This window comes from Lathamus discolor, chromosome 11 (assembly GCF_037157495.1).
Source record: "Lathamus discolor isolate bLatDis1 chromosome 11, bLatDis1.hap1, whole genome shotgun sequence".
NCBI lineage: Eukaryota > Metazoa > Chordata > Aves > Psittaciformes > Psittacidae > Lathamus > Lathamus discolor.
The window spans coordinates 15,785,376-15,802,697 of NC_088894.1; the positions used below are offsets into that span (position 1 = coordinate 15,785,376).

Genomic DNA, 17,322 nt, shown 5'->3' on the forward strand with positions numbered 1-17,322 from the left:
GGAGCCAGGCTGAGAGAGCTGAGCTGGGGCAGCCTGGAGAAGAGAAGGCTCCTGAAGGGGAGACCTGAGAGCAGCTCCAGTGCCTAAAGGGGCTGCAGGAAACCTGGAGAGGGGCTTGGGACAAGGGCCTGTAGGGACAGGCCAAGGGGAATGGCTTGAACCTGCCCGAGGGGAGACTGAGATGAGCTCTTAGGCAGAAGCTCTTCCCTGTGAGGGTGCTGAGGCGCTGGCACAGGGTGCCCAGAGAAGCTGTGGCTGCCCCATCCCTGGCAGTGCTCAAGGCCAGGTTGGACACAGGGGCTTGGAGCAAGCTGCTCCAGTGGAAGGGGTCCCTGCCCGTGGCAGGGGTTAGAGCTGGATGAGCTCTAAGGTCCCTTCAACCCAAACCATTCTATGATTCTACATGATTCTACCTGTCCCACTCAGGTCCTCCATCACAGGGAAAACTGCTTGCCCAGGACACCTCTCCAGGTAGTCATAGAGATCTCCAGGGCACAGCCTTCTGCAGCTGCCCCAAGCATCTGGTTGCATCTGATGTTAAATGTCCAGGTGAGGAACTGCCCTATGCTGGGGATTTACTGGTGACCCATGTCTTCCTGTACTTCCAGAGAATGTCTTCTCCTGTGCCAGGGAGCCTCCGGTGCCAGGGCAGTCACTCTGGGTACAGGGAGGATGAATGGGGTCTCAGCTCCTCAAAAGCATCAAAACCCCAAATCCTTTTCCGAGAGCAGAAATCTGTGAATTCAACACTTGTAGGGTAAATTTCTTCAGCTGCACAGAAGGCAAACAACCAGCCAGTGCTATCCAGTCCTCTCCCAGTGCCCTCCGTCCCAAAGCACTTTCCAGACTAGTGCAAGGAGAGGGGCACCAGGGCAGTGGTGGAGCACTGATGGTATCCACCAGGCTGAGCACTGGGTGAGTGCTGTGCTGATGAGGGTGATGGAGCCGGCCCATGTTCCAGAGCCATTCCTGGCTGGCTGCAGCCAGCACTGTACCCAGCAGCCTGTTCGTACTCTTACTCCTGTGCCCTTCACCTTTGCAGTCAGAGAGACACCTGCATGCTCTGCTTCCTGAGGACGCCCGGTGCTGGCCGCTGAGCTCCTGCCCCAGCCATAAGGAGAAGGGACGATTTTGGCTGGCTTTATGTACATGGCCTGGTTGGAGCCCTCCTCCACCACCCTGGGGAGAACAAAGGGTAATGCTCCTGGCTGGTTTGGTGGCACTGAGCTCCCACAGGACCCACGGGAGGCCCAGGCAGTGATTTGAGTGCAATGGGGTGGTGGCTCCGCATTGCACCCCTGGCCCTGAGCTACACCCAGGGTGTGCACAGCCCCCAGTGTCAGCAAACCTCACTAACGGAGGGGGCAGCATGGCCAAAACCAACCCAACCATTGCTTTGTCCACCAGTATCTATCATCATCTCCCGTATGAAGATAGGCTGAGAAAGTTGGGGCTGTTCAGCCTGGAGAAGAGAAGGCTGCGTGGAGACCTCATAGCAGCCTTCCAGTACCTGAAGGGGGCCTATAGGGATGCTGGGGAGGGACTCTTCGTCAGGGACTGTAGTGACAGGACAAGGGGTAACGGGTTAAAACTTAAACAGGGGAAGTTTAGATTGGATATAAGGAAGAAGTTCTTTACTGTAAGGGTGGTGAGGCACTGGAATGGGTTGCCCAGGGAGGCTGTGAGTGCTCCATCCCTGGCAGTGCTCAAGGCCAGGTTGGATAAAGCCCTGGGTGGGATGGTTTAGTGTGAGGTGTCCCTGCCCATGGCAGGGGGATTGGAACTGGATGATCTTGAGGTCCTTTCCAACCCGAACTATTCTATGATTCTATGATCATTACTGGCCACACTCCAGAGTAGAGATTTTATGCATTCAAAGCCAGGTTGGAGCAACCTGATCTAGTAGAAGGTGTCCCTGCCCATGGCAGGGGGTTGGAACTGGATGAGCTTTAATGTTCCTACCAATCTAAACCAGTCTGTGATTCTACAGTTCTATTATTCTAGCTGGTAAAAAATTTTCCTTCCAGGATTCTTCTGCTTCCTCTTCTTTGGATAGAAAATGGGATTTTAATTAAAGATAGCTTTCTGTGGAAAAATATAATCAAGTAGATTTTGTTAATAATACCAAGGGGTTTTATTGAAAGAAACAAAAGCAGAAGATACTGAGTTAAAAATGTAAGTTAGCTGCTGAAAGTATTCTGAAACTTGACCATTTCAAAGTAGAGGCAAAACTATAGAAAATAAAAACATAATAGGAGATATTTTTAAAAGCTGATGATACTCACAGCTTGAGTTTGTTGGCTGAGGAAAAACCTCAGGCTTTAACCTGAGAATGACATTTCAAGCAATTTGCTGCTTCCCCTCCCTTATTATGCATGGCAATGAGCACATCAAATGTTTCAGATGGTTTTCTCCTGGTAGCTGCAGTCCTGGGTCAAGGACCTGTGCTATGGCAAAGGGAGCTGCCCACATCTCTGCCTTCCCCACTCGCACCTCCCACTGCACCTGCATGCAGGCAGATTTTACAGGAAACAACAGTGGAACAAAAAAGCAACTGCTTTACTTCTAACAAGGAGAGAGAAGACACCAGCCTTTCTCGGACACCTCCTTTTGCTCGGAGCTTAGTCTCTGTTCTCTCAAACCACCGCATGTCTGCAGCACCAGATTTTCCCTTCCACCTATGTTTATGTTTGTATTTAATATCATTGCAAAGCACCAGCCTGTCTACCCTGGGCTGCCGTCTTCCTGGGTCAGTGAAGGACACTGGAATGAGCAACTTCTTCTGGGTTTGACCTAAACCAAGTAACAGTTCTGACCTTCCTCCAAACCACAGGATGGGACAAATCTCCATCTTACTGACATGTCAGAAATTGTTCTGCATACCTGAAGTGCCTGCCAGGATGTAATTTGCTCCTTCCCACCACCTGCACCCTTCCCTCCTCATCCAAAACCACTCCTCCCTCCCTCCCTCCAACTGTCACTCCTTGGGTGTATCTAGCAGGTGTCTCTTCTTTTTCCACAGCTGATGTGCTTTTCCTGCTCTCTTTAAAGGGCTGCCAGGAGCCAGCAGCAGTGGTATTGTGTGTTTGAGGGGATGCTGTGGACTAAATGGACTGCTGTAGGAAACAAAGCTATTCTCCTCTGCGATTCAGGAAAGAGCCTTGGGTTTCTGGCGTGTCGGGGCTGTCAGCAGCAGGGTGGGCTGGTGTGAGGATGGGCAGTGTGGGGGAGGAGGGGTCCTTGTGCTCACTGGCTGTGGACTGCTTCCCGTGCTTCAGGACACAGTGTCTGCTGGTGGATGTGCTCCCAGGTGTGTTTGATGCTTTCTTTTCTGTTTTCATGGGATTACTTTTCTGCAAGGTGCTGCGAGCTTTACCCACCTGCTGCCCTCTTCCAGCTTTGCATGGAGTTCTTTAAAATCTGGAGGGTTATTTGTGAGCTCCAGCTTGGCTAGAGCTGGGGCTGTTAGTTGGGGGTTTGCAGAGCCCTTGGAGTGTAGGGGAAAAGATGTGCACAAGAAAATGGGATGAGCCAAGAGCTCCGTGGGGGGTAGCTAACAAAGCTTCCAGAGGTGGGGAAGTCCTTTAAAGTCTTTCCTGACTTTTTCCTCACTTGCTGTGTGCTGTAGTGTCCCAATGGATATGAAAATCTTGAAGTCAAGAGGTGGCCATGGAGATGCTGCAAGGGCTGGAGCAGCTCTGCTCTGGAGCCAGGCTGAGAGAGCTGGGCTGGGGCAGCCTGGACAAGAGAAGGCTCCTGAAGGGGAGACCTGAGAGCAGCTCCAGTGCCTAAAGGGGCTGCAGGAAACCTGGAGAGGGGCTTGGGACAAGGGCCTGTAGGGACAGGCCAAGGGGAATGGCTTGAACCTGCCCGAGGGGAGACTGAGATGAGCTCTTAGGCAGAAGCTCTTCCCTGTGAGGGTGCTGAGGCGCTGGCACAGGGTGCCCAGAGAAGCTGTGGCTGCCCCATCCCTGGCAGTGCTTAAGGCCAGGTTGGACACAGGGGCTTGGAGCAAGCTGCTCCAGTGGAAGGTGTCCCTTTGGAGTTGGATGAGCTGTAAGGTCCGTTCCAACACAAATCATTCCAGGGCTCTATGCAAATGGAGTTGAGCAGGCCTGGAGTTACCCCTTAGTTCTTTAGCAAGGGAAAGCTTGAGTTTTGGGGGTATTTTTGGCCAGTAAAAGCCTGTGTATATAGGAGTCCTCCTTCCCTTCTCCCCCTGTGCTCCCTCTTTGAGTTGGAACTGGGGTGTCTCCCCAATAGGCTGCCTGCAGCCCCTGGGCTGGATAAAAGCTGTGGGCTGCCTTAGGTGCTTCTCTCTTAATTTTGCCATTCCAAAACCTGTGCTTCTTCCAAAGCATTGCTTGCTGTTGCAATGACAGTCTGCTTGGTGTCCTTGCCTCTCCATGCTGGCAGCTAGCCCTTCCCAGAGTGGGAGAGGATGAGGCACTTGCTTGGAGGGGTTTGCAATCTAGGTTAGGTAGGAAATGATGCTGAGAGCAGTGACATCAGGGAGGAGGGTGGGAGGCAGCTTGCAGATGATGAGTCTATGAGGTTGCCTCTCCGTACAAGGTACGCATTGCATTAGTAATGTGTTTGCAGCAAATAGTGCTGGGCTGGCATGAGAATGTGGGTCACCACTGGCAGAATTGTTGAAGGAAGAGGGAGCTGCTTGTGCTGTGCTGGGAAGAAAATGTATGTTACTGAGGGATGTTTGGTGTGGGGGAGATTTTAGCTGCAGTAATTGCTCCAACTTGTAAGTAGCTGCTTTATATTGTGTGAGTGGTTGCCTGCTGCTGGGGAGATGCCTCTGGTCAAGGTGTTGGGAGTGAAATGGTCTTTGGGGAGGGCTGTGGGATGTGATAGTTTGTGTTCCTGGTGTGTAACAGTTAGTATCAGAGAACTCCTAGACACACTTGCTGATGCTCTTTGTGGCCCTGGTCATGCCTGGAGCATCCCTGCCACCCCAGCAAGCACAAGGAGGGATGCAGCCAGGCATGGATAACCAAGGATTCCAGTGTATATTCATGACCTATTTCTGATTCTGTTGTTCAGCGTGTGTGCACTCGGGAAATCTTTGTATTTTAGAGAGTAGCATTTGCTAGTGATAAGGAAAAGCTTATTCAATTGCTTGGGAGATTTAAACCAGAAACTTACTTGGCTTTGAAGGTGGACTCAGGCTGGGGAAGGAGGCTCTGGGCCTAAATAGAAAATGATAAGGGATGGGGACGTACATATCCTAAAAGTGTGCTTGGTGCAGAAAGAGACTCTCACCCCAGAGCAAGTACCTTTAATGAAATAGCATTTGTTGGAAAATGCTGCTTTTGGTCAGCAGGGACAAGAATGGAGCAAGAATGGGGCTGGTGGAGGGAAGCATGGATGGGCTGCTAGGCTGCAGTACTGGAAAAAGCCCCTGTGGGACTGCAGGCCTAAGCTTGCTGGTCCAAGCCCCTCTGAGCAAGTTGGGACTTGTCTTGCATTCTGCACTGAGCACAAATTGATGCGTTTATGGCTTGTCCACGTGCTGCCCAGGATGTCCACCTGTGCCCAAGCCATTATTTTCCCTGAATCTAGGATCAGAACAGTGCCAGTAGCGGCAAGCTAAAGCTGAGCTTGTGGGAGTTCGGATTTGGAGGGAAGAGGCTGCATTAGCTGATAGAGCTGCATGTATGGAGTGAGATGAGGTGTTGAACTGCACAGGCTTGGTTGGGTTGCTAAGGAGAGTTGGTCTTGGGCAGGGGTGGGAGCCCTCACCCCTCTAAATGCTGCTGCCACTTGCAGCTTGGGGTTTGTTCCACACATCCCTGTGTGCCCCTGGCCATCACTTGTGCCACCCTCCTGCCCACCACTGAGCCTTGAGTGAGTGTTGCCCGCTCTGGGAAGTGTGGCTGCTGTCCCTCTGAGGTGACCATGGCTGTGGCCAGCCTGTCCAGCAGCCTGTGGGATACTTGCAGCCCCAAGGCAGGCACTGGATGACCCTCAGTCAGTGAGCCAGACTCTCAGGGGCATAAGGACTATACCCAGTGGGAGGAGATGGGGTTGGTCTGTCCGGGTGCTGTCTGCATGTGTCTCTGCTAGGGCAAGCTTCTGTACCTGCTGCAGGGCAAAGTCAGGGTCTCGGACAAGCCTCATATTATAAGCTCTCACTGAATGCTTTGTGGCTTTTCTTTGAATTCCTGCTTTCCCTTTCATATCCATTCAGAATCTCTAAGCCTACAGCCTGGTTTCTGGCTCCTTGTTAGATCTGCACACAGATCCTGAAGCTGCTGGTGCTGCCTGGCTTAGTGGCTCTCTGGAGTGCAGGTCCCTCCATCTTGGAGATCCTAGGAACAGGAAGAACTCTGTAAATGGGCTCGTGTTCACCTGGAAACTTCTTGTTCTGCAAGCCCCTTGCCTGGGGAGATGGGGTCTGGCAGTTGGTGCCAGCGGTTCCTTGGTCTGTAGAAGAGCTACTCCAGGATTACAACTTGTGTGTAAAGGCCTCTCCCCCCCTTTTTTTTTAGGGGGATGAGGGGGGGTGCATGTTTTCTGTTTCTGTGAATGCTTTGATTCTTTCCTTCAGCAGCAAAACTAGGACAGACAGGGAGTGAAAATGAGTCTTGGCATTTTCTGTTATCTACTTCCAAACAAACCGAAGAACCCCTCTGTAGTTCTAAGACTCTGTAGTGCCTAAGAGCTGCACTTCTCAGGCTTCTCTCTTGCTCAGCCTGTGCAGTTGGGAGCAGGATCAGGACTTTTCCTCTCTCTGAAGGGGGCAGTGGTGATGATGACAATGGTTGGTGGCAACTGCCCGCACAGCTGAGCGGAAGGGATGCTCGGTGGTGGGAATCCCAGCTTCTGGCTCTGGCTATGTGCCCTCGGGCAAGTCAGTCCCTTGTTGTGGGGGGGTGTGTGTGTGTTGGCTTACCTCCTGCAGGGCCCTGAAAGGTTTCATTCATGTCCCTAATTACTCCCGGAGTCCTGAATGAAAGGGGCAGGGGATGTACCAAGTGTGTGACTACCCTGGTACATGATCCTTGTGAGGGCTCTCCTTGTCCCCCGGGGGGACCTGAGGCGGCTCAGGGAGGCAACAGTGGCCCTTTAGCCCAAGTTCCCTCTGCCACAGGAGAGTCTGTTTTGTGGCGCTGATCCCGATCCTGTGACCTACTGAGGGCTCCTGGTGGGGCTGGGAGGGGAGCTGTCCTGGTTCCTATAATTTCCTGGTTATTTTGGTACTTTGGTGGAAGGGGGAGGAGGGCAGCTGTGAAGAGAGGAGCAAGGTCAGTGAAGAACAAACGTGTCTCTGTGCACTTGCGATTGCGCTGCCAGCTAATTGGCATTGGTGCTCCAACTTTCCTCACAGAACTCACCAAGCACGTCCGGGAGAGGATAGGACGAACCATCAAGGCCTCCGGCTCCAGGCTCTGCTCGTAGTGAGTATGAAAGCCTTCCAGGGGTGAGAGCCCTTTAAAAGCTCAGCCCAATAGCCCCTGCGCTGGCTTGGCGGTGGATGGAGCTGGCTGGCACTAGGCAGATGTGGGCAGTGCCTGGGGACAGCTGCCAGCGCCTCTGTCAGCCTGGCCACTGATGAGGGGGCTCTGGGATGGCCTGGGGTCTTTGCATGGGGGTGCAGAGAGAGAGCACCCACAGGTGAGATACGGGGAGGCTGGTGGCACCTTCAGGCCCCCTTTTTGGAAGGGGCAGGGCAGATGGAGGAGTGAGAGCTTTCAGAGTATCCCTGCTGTGTATGGGAGCTTTGTGGGGCTGAGGGACAATGGACAAAGCTCTGGGACAGGGGAGAAGGAAGCAGTGTGTGGGGTTTTCTTTTTCTGCCCCCCCCCCCCCATCACCTCTAATTCTGGCTTTTGCAAGGTGTTGGGGGAAACACTTAAAAGTAAAGGGAGGAAGCCCTGGGGTGGCAGGACCCAGCTCTCCCCACTGATGCTGGAGCAGGGCAAATCTGAACTGTCAAGTGTTGTTCCAGTCCAACTGCTCCAGCAGCAGCTGCACTGGGTATATGAGAGCCCTCTTTTTTAATGCCTCCACTCACCGATATCGGCAGCGCCTCTTCCCTGGGCTGTCAACAGCCCCAGGCGGATGTGGTCTGCCCTGGGTGGGGGAACAGCCCCCAGCTGCTGCCAGCATGGGGGTGCGGTGGTCAGACCTGGCTGGACCCACCTGACTGCCCTGCGGGACTCTCGCTGGGTGGCAGGGCTGGGAGCAGCGAGGTCTCTGTGCACTGGGACAGGGGCTGCATCTGCCTCAAGAGGGGCCTGTCCCGTCCAGGAGAGCTGCAGCCTCCTCTGGCCCTGGGGCTGTACTGCTGCTCTTCATGTGTTAGCTCCTTTGACTGGTTTCTGCTATTGCAAATCAAGGACTAACTGTGGCATCTAATATGCTTTTGCCTGTTCACACCTCTTACTCCAACCTCCTGTCAGCATGTATGTATACACTGTTCCCTGTCACCCCCAGAGCATGTGCATCCTCACCCCTTAGGAGCAGCAGTGCTACCAAAGGGGTAGCTGGGGGTCTCTGCTGAGGTATCCTGTGATGGAGGGGAGCAGTTTCTCTCTTGGATTTTGTTTTCAATATTGGCTTGCTTTTCTTTTCCCAAGTGCTGAAAGAGTTGCCTTTTTAATGGATCATTCCCGGAGCCCTGATAAAAGCACCCAGGTGAGATCATGGCTCTGAGCCAACAAGTCTTCACCTTGGGGATGCAGAGGGGCTAGTGCCTGTAGGAGAAAAGCAAGGAGGAGAGCCTGTGTTAGCCTGTCAGGAGTCTTGCTGCTGCCTTGTCCCTGTGGATTATGCTGGGTGGAGGTAAAATGGGCACAGAAAGGACCTATATAGCCTTTTGGACAAGGCAAAATGCTCCCAGAATCTGGGGAGGGGAAGATTCCTGGGGAGCAGGGAGAGGAGGAAGACCCTGTGTGTATGTACCTCTGTCACTGGGAAGAGAGACGCTGCATCTCTGTGGTGCTGGATGTGCATAAGGCCACTTCTAAGGCTCCAGACTTGGCAGTTTTGGGGCTCAGCAGGAGTGGGCAGAGGGCTGCAGGGTCTGAGGGCAATGCTTATGTCCTGACACAGGAGTGTTCCTCTATGAGCTGTGCAGAGGGCTTCTTGCTTAGCCCAGGCAGTAGGGAATGGCTTGTCTCAGTGCTGTGGTGAGCAACCGAGACCCACTGTGGCTTTCTTCTGTCACAGAACAGCAGGTCCTAAAAACCTCAAGTTGGGGCCAAGCAGCTGCTTAGTAGTTTTTATTTGTACAAGTATGGGATGAGGACTTCAGCACATACTCTAGGTTAGTAAAGCTTCCAGCTTGGGAATGATACAGCTTTAGTGTATAGCTTTGTACTCCCTTCCCCCTCACTTCAGTTGCCAAAGCATCTGCTGTGTCTCTTTCGTATGGGTATTTAGTAACTCTGCAAGTGATACTGTTTTGAAAGCACAACGTGCAGCATGGTCCTTGTGACTAATATTGTTGTTATCCTCTCTAGCCTCCAACACCAACTGACAACATCAACCTTGGACCTTCTGCTAACCCAAAGTAAGCTCCCTGCAAAAGCCAGGTAGGGTGTGGGGCATGCAGTGAAGAGATCTGGCAGCAGAATGTAGTTGGTCCCTGTGTCTTGCATGGGTGGTGTCTGCAGAATCTTAACAATTGCATTACTTGGCTTTTAATACCATGTGTATCAGCAGTGCACGAGCTTTCAAGACATTCGGCTATAGCTGGTCCCTGCTACCATAATCGTCTTGTCCAAGTCTGCAGCCCCTTGTTCTGTTTCTCTTCAGAGGTAGTAAGGGAAGATCTTCCTCATCCCTGCTGGCTCCATGACTACCTTTCTCTAGAAACAGGGATAAACTGTGTCCCCTATAGAGGTGGCACTTCTTCCGACAGGCGCTTTTCTCTGCTGCAGCGTTCAGCAGCACGTTGAGGGGTTGCTCACCCTCTGCTGGCTGCACTGATGTAGGCAGTGTGAATCCAGCGCTGGCCAGGGGTGAGGGTCACCCATCTGGTGCCCTTTAATCCCTTCCACAAACACTGGTGGTTCCTAAAAGGAACTCTGCCCTGATGGCAGTGTTGCTGTTGTGTGTTTCTCTCCCAGAAACATTAACTTGTTTCGTTCTTGCCTGACAGTGCCAAACCAACAGACTTTGACTTCCTGAAGGTTATTGGCAAAGGAAGCTTTGGAAAAGTAAGTGGGCTTGTACAGGTGGGCTGGAGCTCTTTAGAGGCAACTTGGGAAGAACTTTCTTGATGAAGGAGTCTCTAGCTGTGTCCTTTGCTTGTACCTCTGCTGAAGAGCTTGTTCCGAGTGGGACTGTGAGTCTTCATAGTCCATTCTTTGTGCTGTCCTGCAACTTCTATAAGGACACAAGTGTGAGGTATCTTATGCTCAGGGTGGTGATGGCAATGAGCAGTACTTGGTTCAAAATAAGCTTCAAACTTGCTCAGCTAGCAAAAATTCTCCAGGAAAATCTGTACTTTGAGATAGCAAGGATCCATTTTAAATAGGGCTGTCTGCAGATAGTCCAAAAATATCTTCTACTAGATATATAAAAGGTGTATGTGGATATGTCATGTGCTTTCTTCTGGCAATGAGAAAGTGCTGGGAAACTGGAGGACTGGAGCTATGTCTTTAAAACTTTGTACTCTACCCTCTGAAGCTGTATTCTGTGTGTAGTCACTCACACAAGTGGGGAGCTAATGAGGAAGCACTAACCCAACAGAAGGCGAGACTGAAATCCATTAACAGGACCTTCTGTTGCAGGTTCTTCTGGCGAAACGCAAGTGTGATGGGACTTTTTATGCAGTGAAAGTTTTGCATAAGAAAACTATCCTAAAGAAAAAGGAGGTATGTCAGCTCTCCTTGGTTACTTCTGTAAATAGTGGTCAACATATGAGTCATCCTGGTAACGCAATTGAGATATCTTGTGGCTGGTATTCATGTAGACAACTCACATGCTAAACATGCATTTCTCTGTGCCGCGGGAACATGGATAAGAACTGAGATGATGCAGGTCAGACAGCAGAGAGCAGTTCCCTTCCTGGGGCTGAAACTTCAACCTGTTTTGAGAACAGCAGTGAGCCCCTATGGCAGACTGGACCCTTGCCTGAAACTCTAATGCCATGCCTGCTTTTTGATAGCAAACCCACATCATGGCAGAACGCAATGTGCTCCTGAAAAATGTCAAGCACCCCTTCCTTGTGGGACTCCATTACTCTTTCCAGACCTCGGAGAAGCTTTACTTTGTGCTTGACTATGTAAATGGAGGAGAGGTGAGTGCACTTACAGGCTTTATTTCAACCCTTGGTCCTTCCCAAACATGCTGCTTTATTGCCTAAAACTGTTTCTTGTCACAAGGTAATGATATTGAAGTACAGTGTTCCTTTAACTGCTACCAAGAACAAGCCAGGAGTAGTGGTATGCTATCTGTCTTGGTTTAAGCCCAGACAGTAACTCAGCACTATGCAGCCACTCACTCGTTCTCCACCTTCTTTCCCCCTGCTCCCAGAGGGATGGAGAGGAGAATGGAAAGAATGTTACTCCCACGGGTTGAGATAAGAACAGTCCAGTAACTAAGGTATAACACAAATCACTACTGCTACCACCAATAATGAGGGAAATAACAAGGGGAGAGAATATGAAACTAAAAGGGGAAAAGAAAATGATAAATACAAATGATGTCCAATACAGTTGCTCAGCACCCACCGACCAATAACCAGACCGACTCGAGCAGTGATCTGGGCCTTCCGGGTGACTTCCCCCCATTTCTATCCTGGGCATGATGTGCTGTGGTATGGAATACCCCTTTGGCTAGCTTGGGTCAGGTGTCCTGTCTCTGCTTTCTCCTGGCTTCCCCTCCTCCCTGGCAGAGCATAAGACTGAAAAGTCCTTGATCAGGGTAAGCATCACTGAGCAACAACTAAGACATCAGTGTGTTACCAGCACTGTTCTCAAACTGAAGCTGAAAACACAGCACTGTACCAGCTACTAGGAAAGAGAAAAAAAACTTACAGCTGAACCCTGGACACTATCTCACCTGTAAATTGTGTGAAATCTGGCTTCCTATGACCTGAATCCCAAGGCAAGGATACTGAGGAAAGAGACTGCCAGGGGTGCTTTAAAATCCTATGGAGAATATGGAAAATGCTGATGCTGGTGAGCTCCAGGCAAAATCCACTTGTGGGCCAGCTCTGGATCCTAGTCTAATGCTTGGGTGATGCCACTGCAATTTGCTGGATTTCTTTTTTTGTCCTGTAAAAACCTTTTTTCAGGTTTTGGGGTTTTTTTGGGTTGGTTGTTTTTTGGTTTTTTTTCCCTTGTGATACCTGAAACTGGCTGTGAGATAATGTTAACATGGATGTCTTGCCCAAAGACAACTTGTATGGAGGATCTTAATGGATTCATTTCTGTGCATGCACCACTTCTCATGGTCATATTAGCACTATAATCAACCTGTGGCTTGTATCAAGCGAGGAAGCTTAATTAGATCAGCAGATGACCATTTGTGGGGGAATGAATTCTTAACTGAGAAGACGACAAATTAAGCAATTTCTAGAAAGGTGTTTATATTGCTTAAAGTCACTTGCTTTGGGCTTATTTGGTGCTGCTCATGTGCTACTTGCTGCAAATCAGTTTTCACTTAAGTAGCTGGGTTTCAGGCTTGCTCCAGGTACCCTCCAGGTTTTTTATAGAAGAAATGATCCACTCTCATCTGCCTGTAGCTTTTCTTCCACTTGCAAAGGGAGCGCTGTTTCCGTGAACCCCGGGCCCGATTCTATGCTGCAGAAGTTGCTAGTGCAATTGGATACCTGCATTCCTTAAACATCATTTACAGGTAAGGTGCTGCCAGGGAGAGCATGGGCACCAACTCTGCTCAGCCCAGCTGTGTGCAGTACTGGGGAGGAAGGGAGTCACTACGGCCCTGCAAAATGCAGGACTGGGGTAGCTGGAAAATCAACTATCCTGACAAGATAGTGCTGTTGGCACTTTATCCTGCAAGAGGGGTGCTGTCTGCATGGGTCTGATGGGCAATAAATATTCTTAGCCTGATAGTGAAAAGCAGAGAGAATGGTGAAGTGTAAAGATCTAGAATAAACCTGGCTCAATAAACAAGAATTTGTCACTCAGTAACAATTTATGCATAGATATGCGGGCTAAAACCTGATCCTGTATGACAGGGTCTTGCTATGTTTGTATGTGTCTGTATTGATACCTAGCAGTGATGGGAGTCTGTACTTGGGGAGCACCATGGTGAACTGGACTGGGAAGTTTTGTTAGCTCCTGTTTTTAGCTGATGCTGTTTCAGATCTGGTTTCTCCAAATACCTGGCCAAATCTGCTCAAATGGCATTTTTTTTCTTGCAGGGACTTAAAACCTGAGAACATTCTCCTGGATTGCCAGGTATATTCACAGACTGTGCTACCTGCCTTCTGGTTTGAAAAACACCAGGACCATAAACAGAGGAATATGGTCCTGCAAGCGGGGCTGTAGCGCACTTCACTGCATGTATTCTGTATGTATGCGCCACTGCCCTTCTGTGCAGGCCCTGCAGGAGGGGGTGAGCCTCTGCTCCACAGAACTGCACACCCAGGGACCACAGCTTACTCTCAAAAGCTGGGGCTTGACTTGTGGGCAAGGATCAGGGTGCTAAGAGCATGTCACTGGTGCTATGCTGGTGGTGATTGCTATACGAACTGGCTCTGGGATAAAGCAGTGGCAAAGCACTGCAGTGCTGGATCTCCTCATAGCTATACAGTTTTAGACAAATAAATTAATCTCTGTTCAGCTTTCTCTATCAACTCCCATACTTGTGTTATAAGATGTCCAGAAGGTGAGGGAGGGGAAGCAGATGACCAGTAGGGAATCAAAACATACATGAGATGCAATATGAAGGCCAATGTGTGGCAATACTGTCTCTTCTCTAGAAAGAGAGGGCCAAACCGAAACATCTCTCTCTTTTCTAGGGACACGTAGTATTGACAGACTTTGGACTCTGCAAAGAAGGCATGGAGCAAGAGGAGACAACTTCTACTTTTTGCGGCACTCCTGAGGTACAGCATGTGCTGGGGTTTCCCTGTGACCTGGGGCTGAAAGCCTTCAGAGACTTGCTGCTCTGGGTCTGACTTGCGTGGGTGCTCAGCATCCCAAAATATGGGCTCTGTGAATTAGACCATTGTGGGCTCTTTGTGGTTGTCAGCCTGAAGCTGGAGTTCAGATAAGGCCTTCTCTACTCAGCGGTTTTACCTGTGACAACTGTGCTATCGGGGTAGGGAACCCTGCACTGGAAATGGCCAGTCTTGTGAAACTGGGGCTGTTTGAGGTGGCTGCGGAGACAGCCTTGACCCTGGGAGCCCATGAGCAAGCCTGTAAGCAGGCTGTTTACCTAATCTGATACCCTGTAGCTGCAGAAAAGGGAGCTGCTTGGTACTGGCACACATAGGACCTTGGTGTGCTCTTCTGCTTGTCCTTGGTATGCAGGAGCTGCAAAACACCCTGTGCAGAGGAGAGTACCAGGCTCTTATCTGGAATGTGGAGACTGCTCAGAGGGGAGGGGAGGAAATGCCTCTTCTCCAACACATCTCAGTCAGGGTCTGCTAAAACCTATCTCAGTGTGCCTTCTTGGGAGGCTTTTTTTTTTTTCCCTGCTATTTACTGAGCTGGGGATTTTGGTAGTGTTTTAGCCTAGGTAATATAGCTGTTCCGCTGTACTTCCTCAGACAGCATAAAGAAGGGTCTGTAAACAAGGCATCTTTCAGTATTCAAGCTGAGTAGAAGTGGGCAGGAATCCCCTGGTGGTAGCCCTTGGCTTTCAGTATGGACCCACTTGTACAATAGCAAGGCACGAACCAAGCAGGACTGTTTCAATAAAATCATACAGAATTGGAGACTGGTTTGGGTTGAAGGGACCTTAAAGCTCATCCAGCTCCAACCCCTGCCACGGGCAGGGACCCCTGCCACGGGCAGGGACCCCTTCCACTGGAGCAGCTTGCTCCAAGCCCCTGTGTCCAGCCTGGCCTTGAACACTGCCAGGGATGGGGCAGCCACAGCTTCTCTGGGCACCCTGTGCCAGCGCCTCAGCACCCTCCCAGGGAAGAGCTTCTGCCTAAGAGCTCATCTCAGTCTCCCCTCGGGCAGGTTCAAGCCATTCCCCTTGGCCTGTCCCTGCATTCTTTTGTTTGTCATGTGGGGGTGGTTGGTTGGTTTGGGTTTGGATTTTTTTGAGTTGGTTTTCTGTTTGTTTTTTTTTTTGTTTGTTTTATTTTTTTTTGGGGGGGGGGGTGGGAGGGGTGTGTTTTTGGTGGGAGCCTGATTAGTACACAGAGATAATCCTGCGGGAGACCAGGCTCAACGTGCTGCTTCAGTTCTTGTCCGTTGCTCTTAGTGGCTACTGGCAGTCTTGCTGCTTTCGACAGACTTACTGAGGCTGGAAACTGCAGCCTTCTCAAAACCACGGGAGCCTCCTTAAGGTGTAATGTGCTAGTGCAGGATGGGTTTGATGGTAGTCGTGGTGCGCGGCAAATCCTTGTACAAGTCCTCTATAGGAAAAGAACCTTCTGTAACCCATAAAAACACTTTGTGGGGTTTAGAGCAGAGCTTGAAAGCCACCTACTGAAGCAAGTGGAGAGTATATCAAAGCATAGCAGTAAATGGGTCTGTATGTTTCCTAATGCATTTGCTGAGCTTGAACTGCAGTCAGGTTTGCATACTTATGAGGACAAAGCCCTTCCTTTGTAAACTGACTAAAATATTTGCTGCTGACTCTTCCTTAGTACCTGGCTCCTGAGGTGCTAAAGAAGCAGCCATATGACAGGACAGTAGACTGGTGGTGCCTGGGAGCTGTCCTCTATGAAATGCTGTTTGGACTGGTAAGTTTGGAAGCAATCTGTTTTTACTTTACATAGAGTCCTAGAATAGTTGGGGTTGTAAGGGACCTTAAGATCATCCAGTTCCAGCCCCCATGCCATGGGCTGGGAACCCCCCCGCTGGAGGTTGGTCTGGTGTTCACATGGTACCTGTCACAGACAACTGAATCCAGAGTTAGATGGCATAGTTCAGGACACCATTGCCGCTCTGAACAGTGGTATGGCAGGTATCCCTCATCTGCTTGCTGCAGGACTTGCTTTGACCTGCCACTCATTACACTAGCTCATGTTTCACATGGCTGCTTCTCATCTCTTCCAAATTAGCCCCCTTTTTACAGCCGGGATGTGTCTCAGATGTATGACAACATTCTGCACAAGCCACTCCAGATCCAAGGAAGTAAGACTGTGGCAGCTTGTGACATTCTCCAGGGACTTCTCCACAAGGACCAGAAGAGGAGGCTGGGTGCCAAGTCAGACTTTGTAGGTGGCCTCCATTATGATCAGGAGGGAGGGTGGGTAGGAAAACCTTCTTTTCCGAGCCTTTCTTTCATGACAGCAGTACTGCCTTGGAAAAAGCGTTCCATGCAGTTTGATGTCTCTTCAGCCTCTGAAGAATGTATGGGCCTGACTTGGATTTCCAAAGGGAAAGATATGGTAGCAAACTAGGATACCTATGTGTGATGGTTATCTCCCTTCAAGGGATTACTGGACCATGACCCTTATGTGTTAAGGATTTGCCACATGGCCCTTATGTGGATATGTAGTAGCTTCAACCACTTAATGCTATGAAACCAGCTAGCAGGTGCTGGAAAATAAGGGCTGGCAGAAGACTGACTTTTCATCCTTTACTTTATATGCAGCTTGAGATAAAGAACCATGTATTCTTCAGCCCAATAAACTGGGATGACTTGTACCACAAGAGGATAACTCCTCCATTCAACCCCAACGTGGTGAGTGAGTATTTCTTTTGGTATTCGTTATAGTGGCACAAAAGGAATCTTCTCCAGGTGTCTTACATTGATACTGAGGGGTGCTGAAGTGCAGGTTGGGAACTGTAAATGCAGAGGTGCTGACTCTCTTGGAAGAGCAGCTGTGTTAGACTGAATACAAGTGACTGGTTGGGGTCTGCTCACTTGAAGTGACTGTGTGTGTCTGTTCCTTGGCTTAGGCTGGTCCAGCTGATCTGCGACACTTCGATCCAGAATTCACCCAAGAAGCCATCTCCACCTCCATCACCCACACGCCTGACCTAGCAGCCAGCACCTCCAGTGCCTCAGATGCATTTTTAGGATTTTCTTATGCACCGACTGATGAGGGCATCTAGGTTTTACAAAGGCTTTGAGAAGTCAGATTTTTAACTGTGAATGGGTTTTATGTTTGGGGGGTGTTGGTTTTGGTTGGGGGGTAGGGGGGTTTTGTGGGTGGGGGTTTTCTTGGGTTTGGCACTGTCCTTTTGCTCATGGTTTAAG

The 17,322-nt window shown here is 50.2% G+C and overlaps 1 protein-coding gene across 5 annotated transcripts; it reads left to right on the forward strand.

Moving 5' to 3' along the window:
• The first annotated feature begins 591 nt into the window (after positions 1-591).
• SGK2 (serum/glucocorticoid regulated kinase 2) lies at positions 592-17,234 on the forward strand. 5 transcript variants are annotated; one of them, XM_065691522.1, is made up of 14 exons: positions 592-1,195; positions 7,343-7,412; positions 8,595-8,652; positions 9,480-9,529; positions 10,121-10,178; positions 10,755-10,838; positions 11,132-11,263; positions 12,713-12,825; positions 13,355-13,391; positions 13,955-14,041; positions 15,761-15,856; positions 16,178-16,333; positions 16,714-16,803; positions 17,022-17,234. In XM_065691522.1, exons 1-14 carry the CDS (start codon positions 1,144-1,146, stop codon positions 17,175-17,177), a joined length of 1,239 nt encoding a protein of 412 aa, XP_065547594.1. In that variant the 5' UTR covers positions 592-1,143; the 3' UTR covers positions 17,178-17,234. The 5 variants fall into 5 exon arrangements, with proteins under 5 accessions (XP_065547594.1, XP_065547591.1, XP_065547592.1 ...); XM_065691519.1 differs by lacking the exon at positions 592-1,195 and adding an exon at positions 1,621-3,310; XM_065691520.1 differs by lacking the exon at positions 592-1,195 and adding an exon at positions 2,262-3,172.
• The last annotated feature ends 88 nt before the right edge of the window (positions 17,235-17,322 follow it).

What these genes read in the sequence shown, in the direction of transcription:
- SGK2 (XM_065691519.1), top strand. Translation starts at nt 3,109, where the DNA reads ATGGACTGCTGTAGGAAACAAAGCTATTCTCCTCTGCGATTCAGGAAA. An exon ending in CTATCCTAAAGAAAAAGGAG is followed by an intron (nt 10,839 to 11,131) that starts GTATGTCAGCTC and finishes GCTTTTTGATAG; the next exon opens with CAAACCCACATCATGGCAGA. An exon ending in ACTATGTAAATGGAGGAGAG is followed by an intron (nt 11,264 to 12,712) that starts GTGAGTGCACTT and finishes ATCTGCCTGTAG; the next exon opens with CTTTTCTTCCACTTGCAAAG.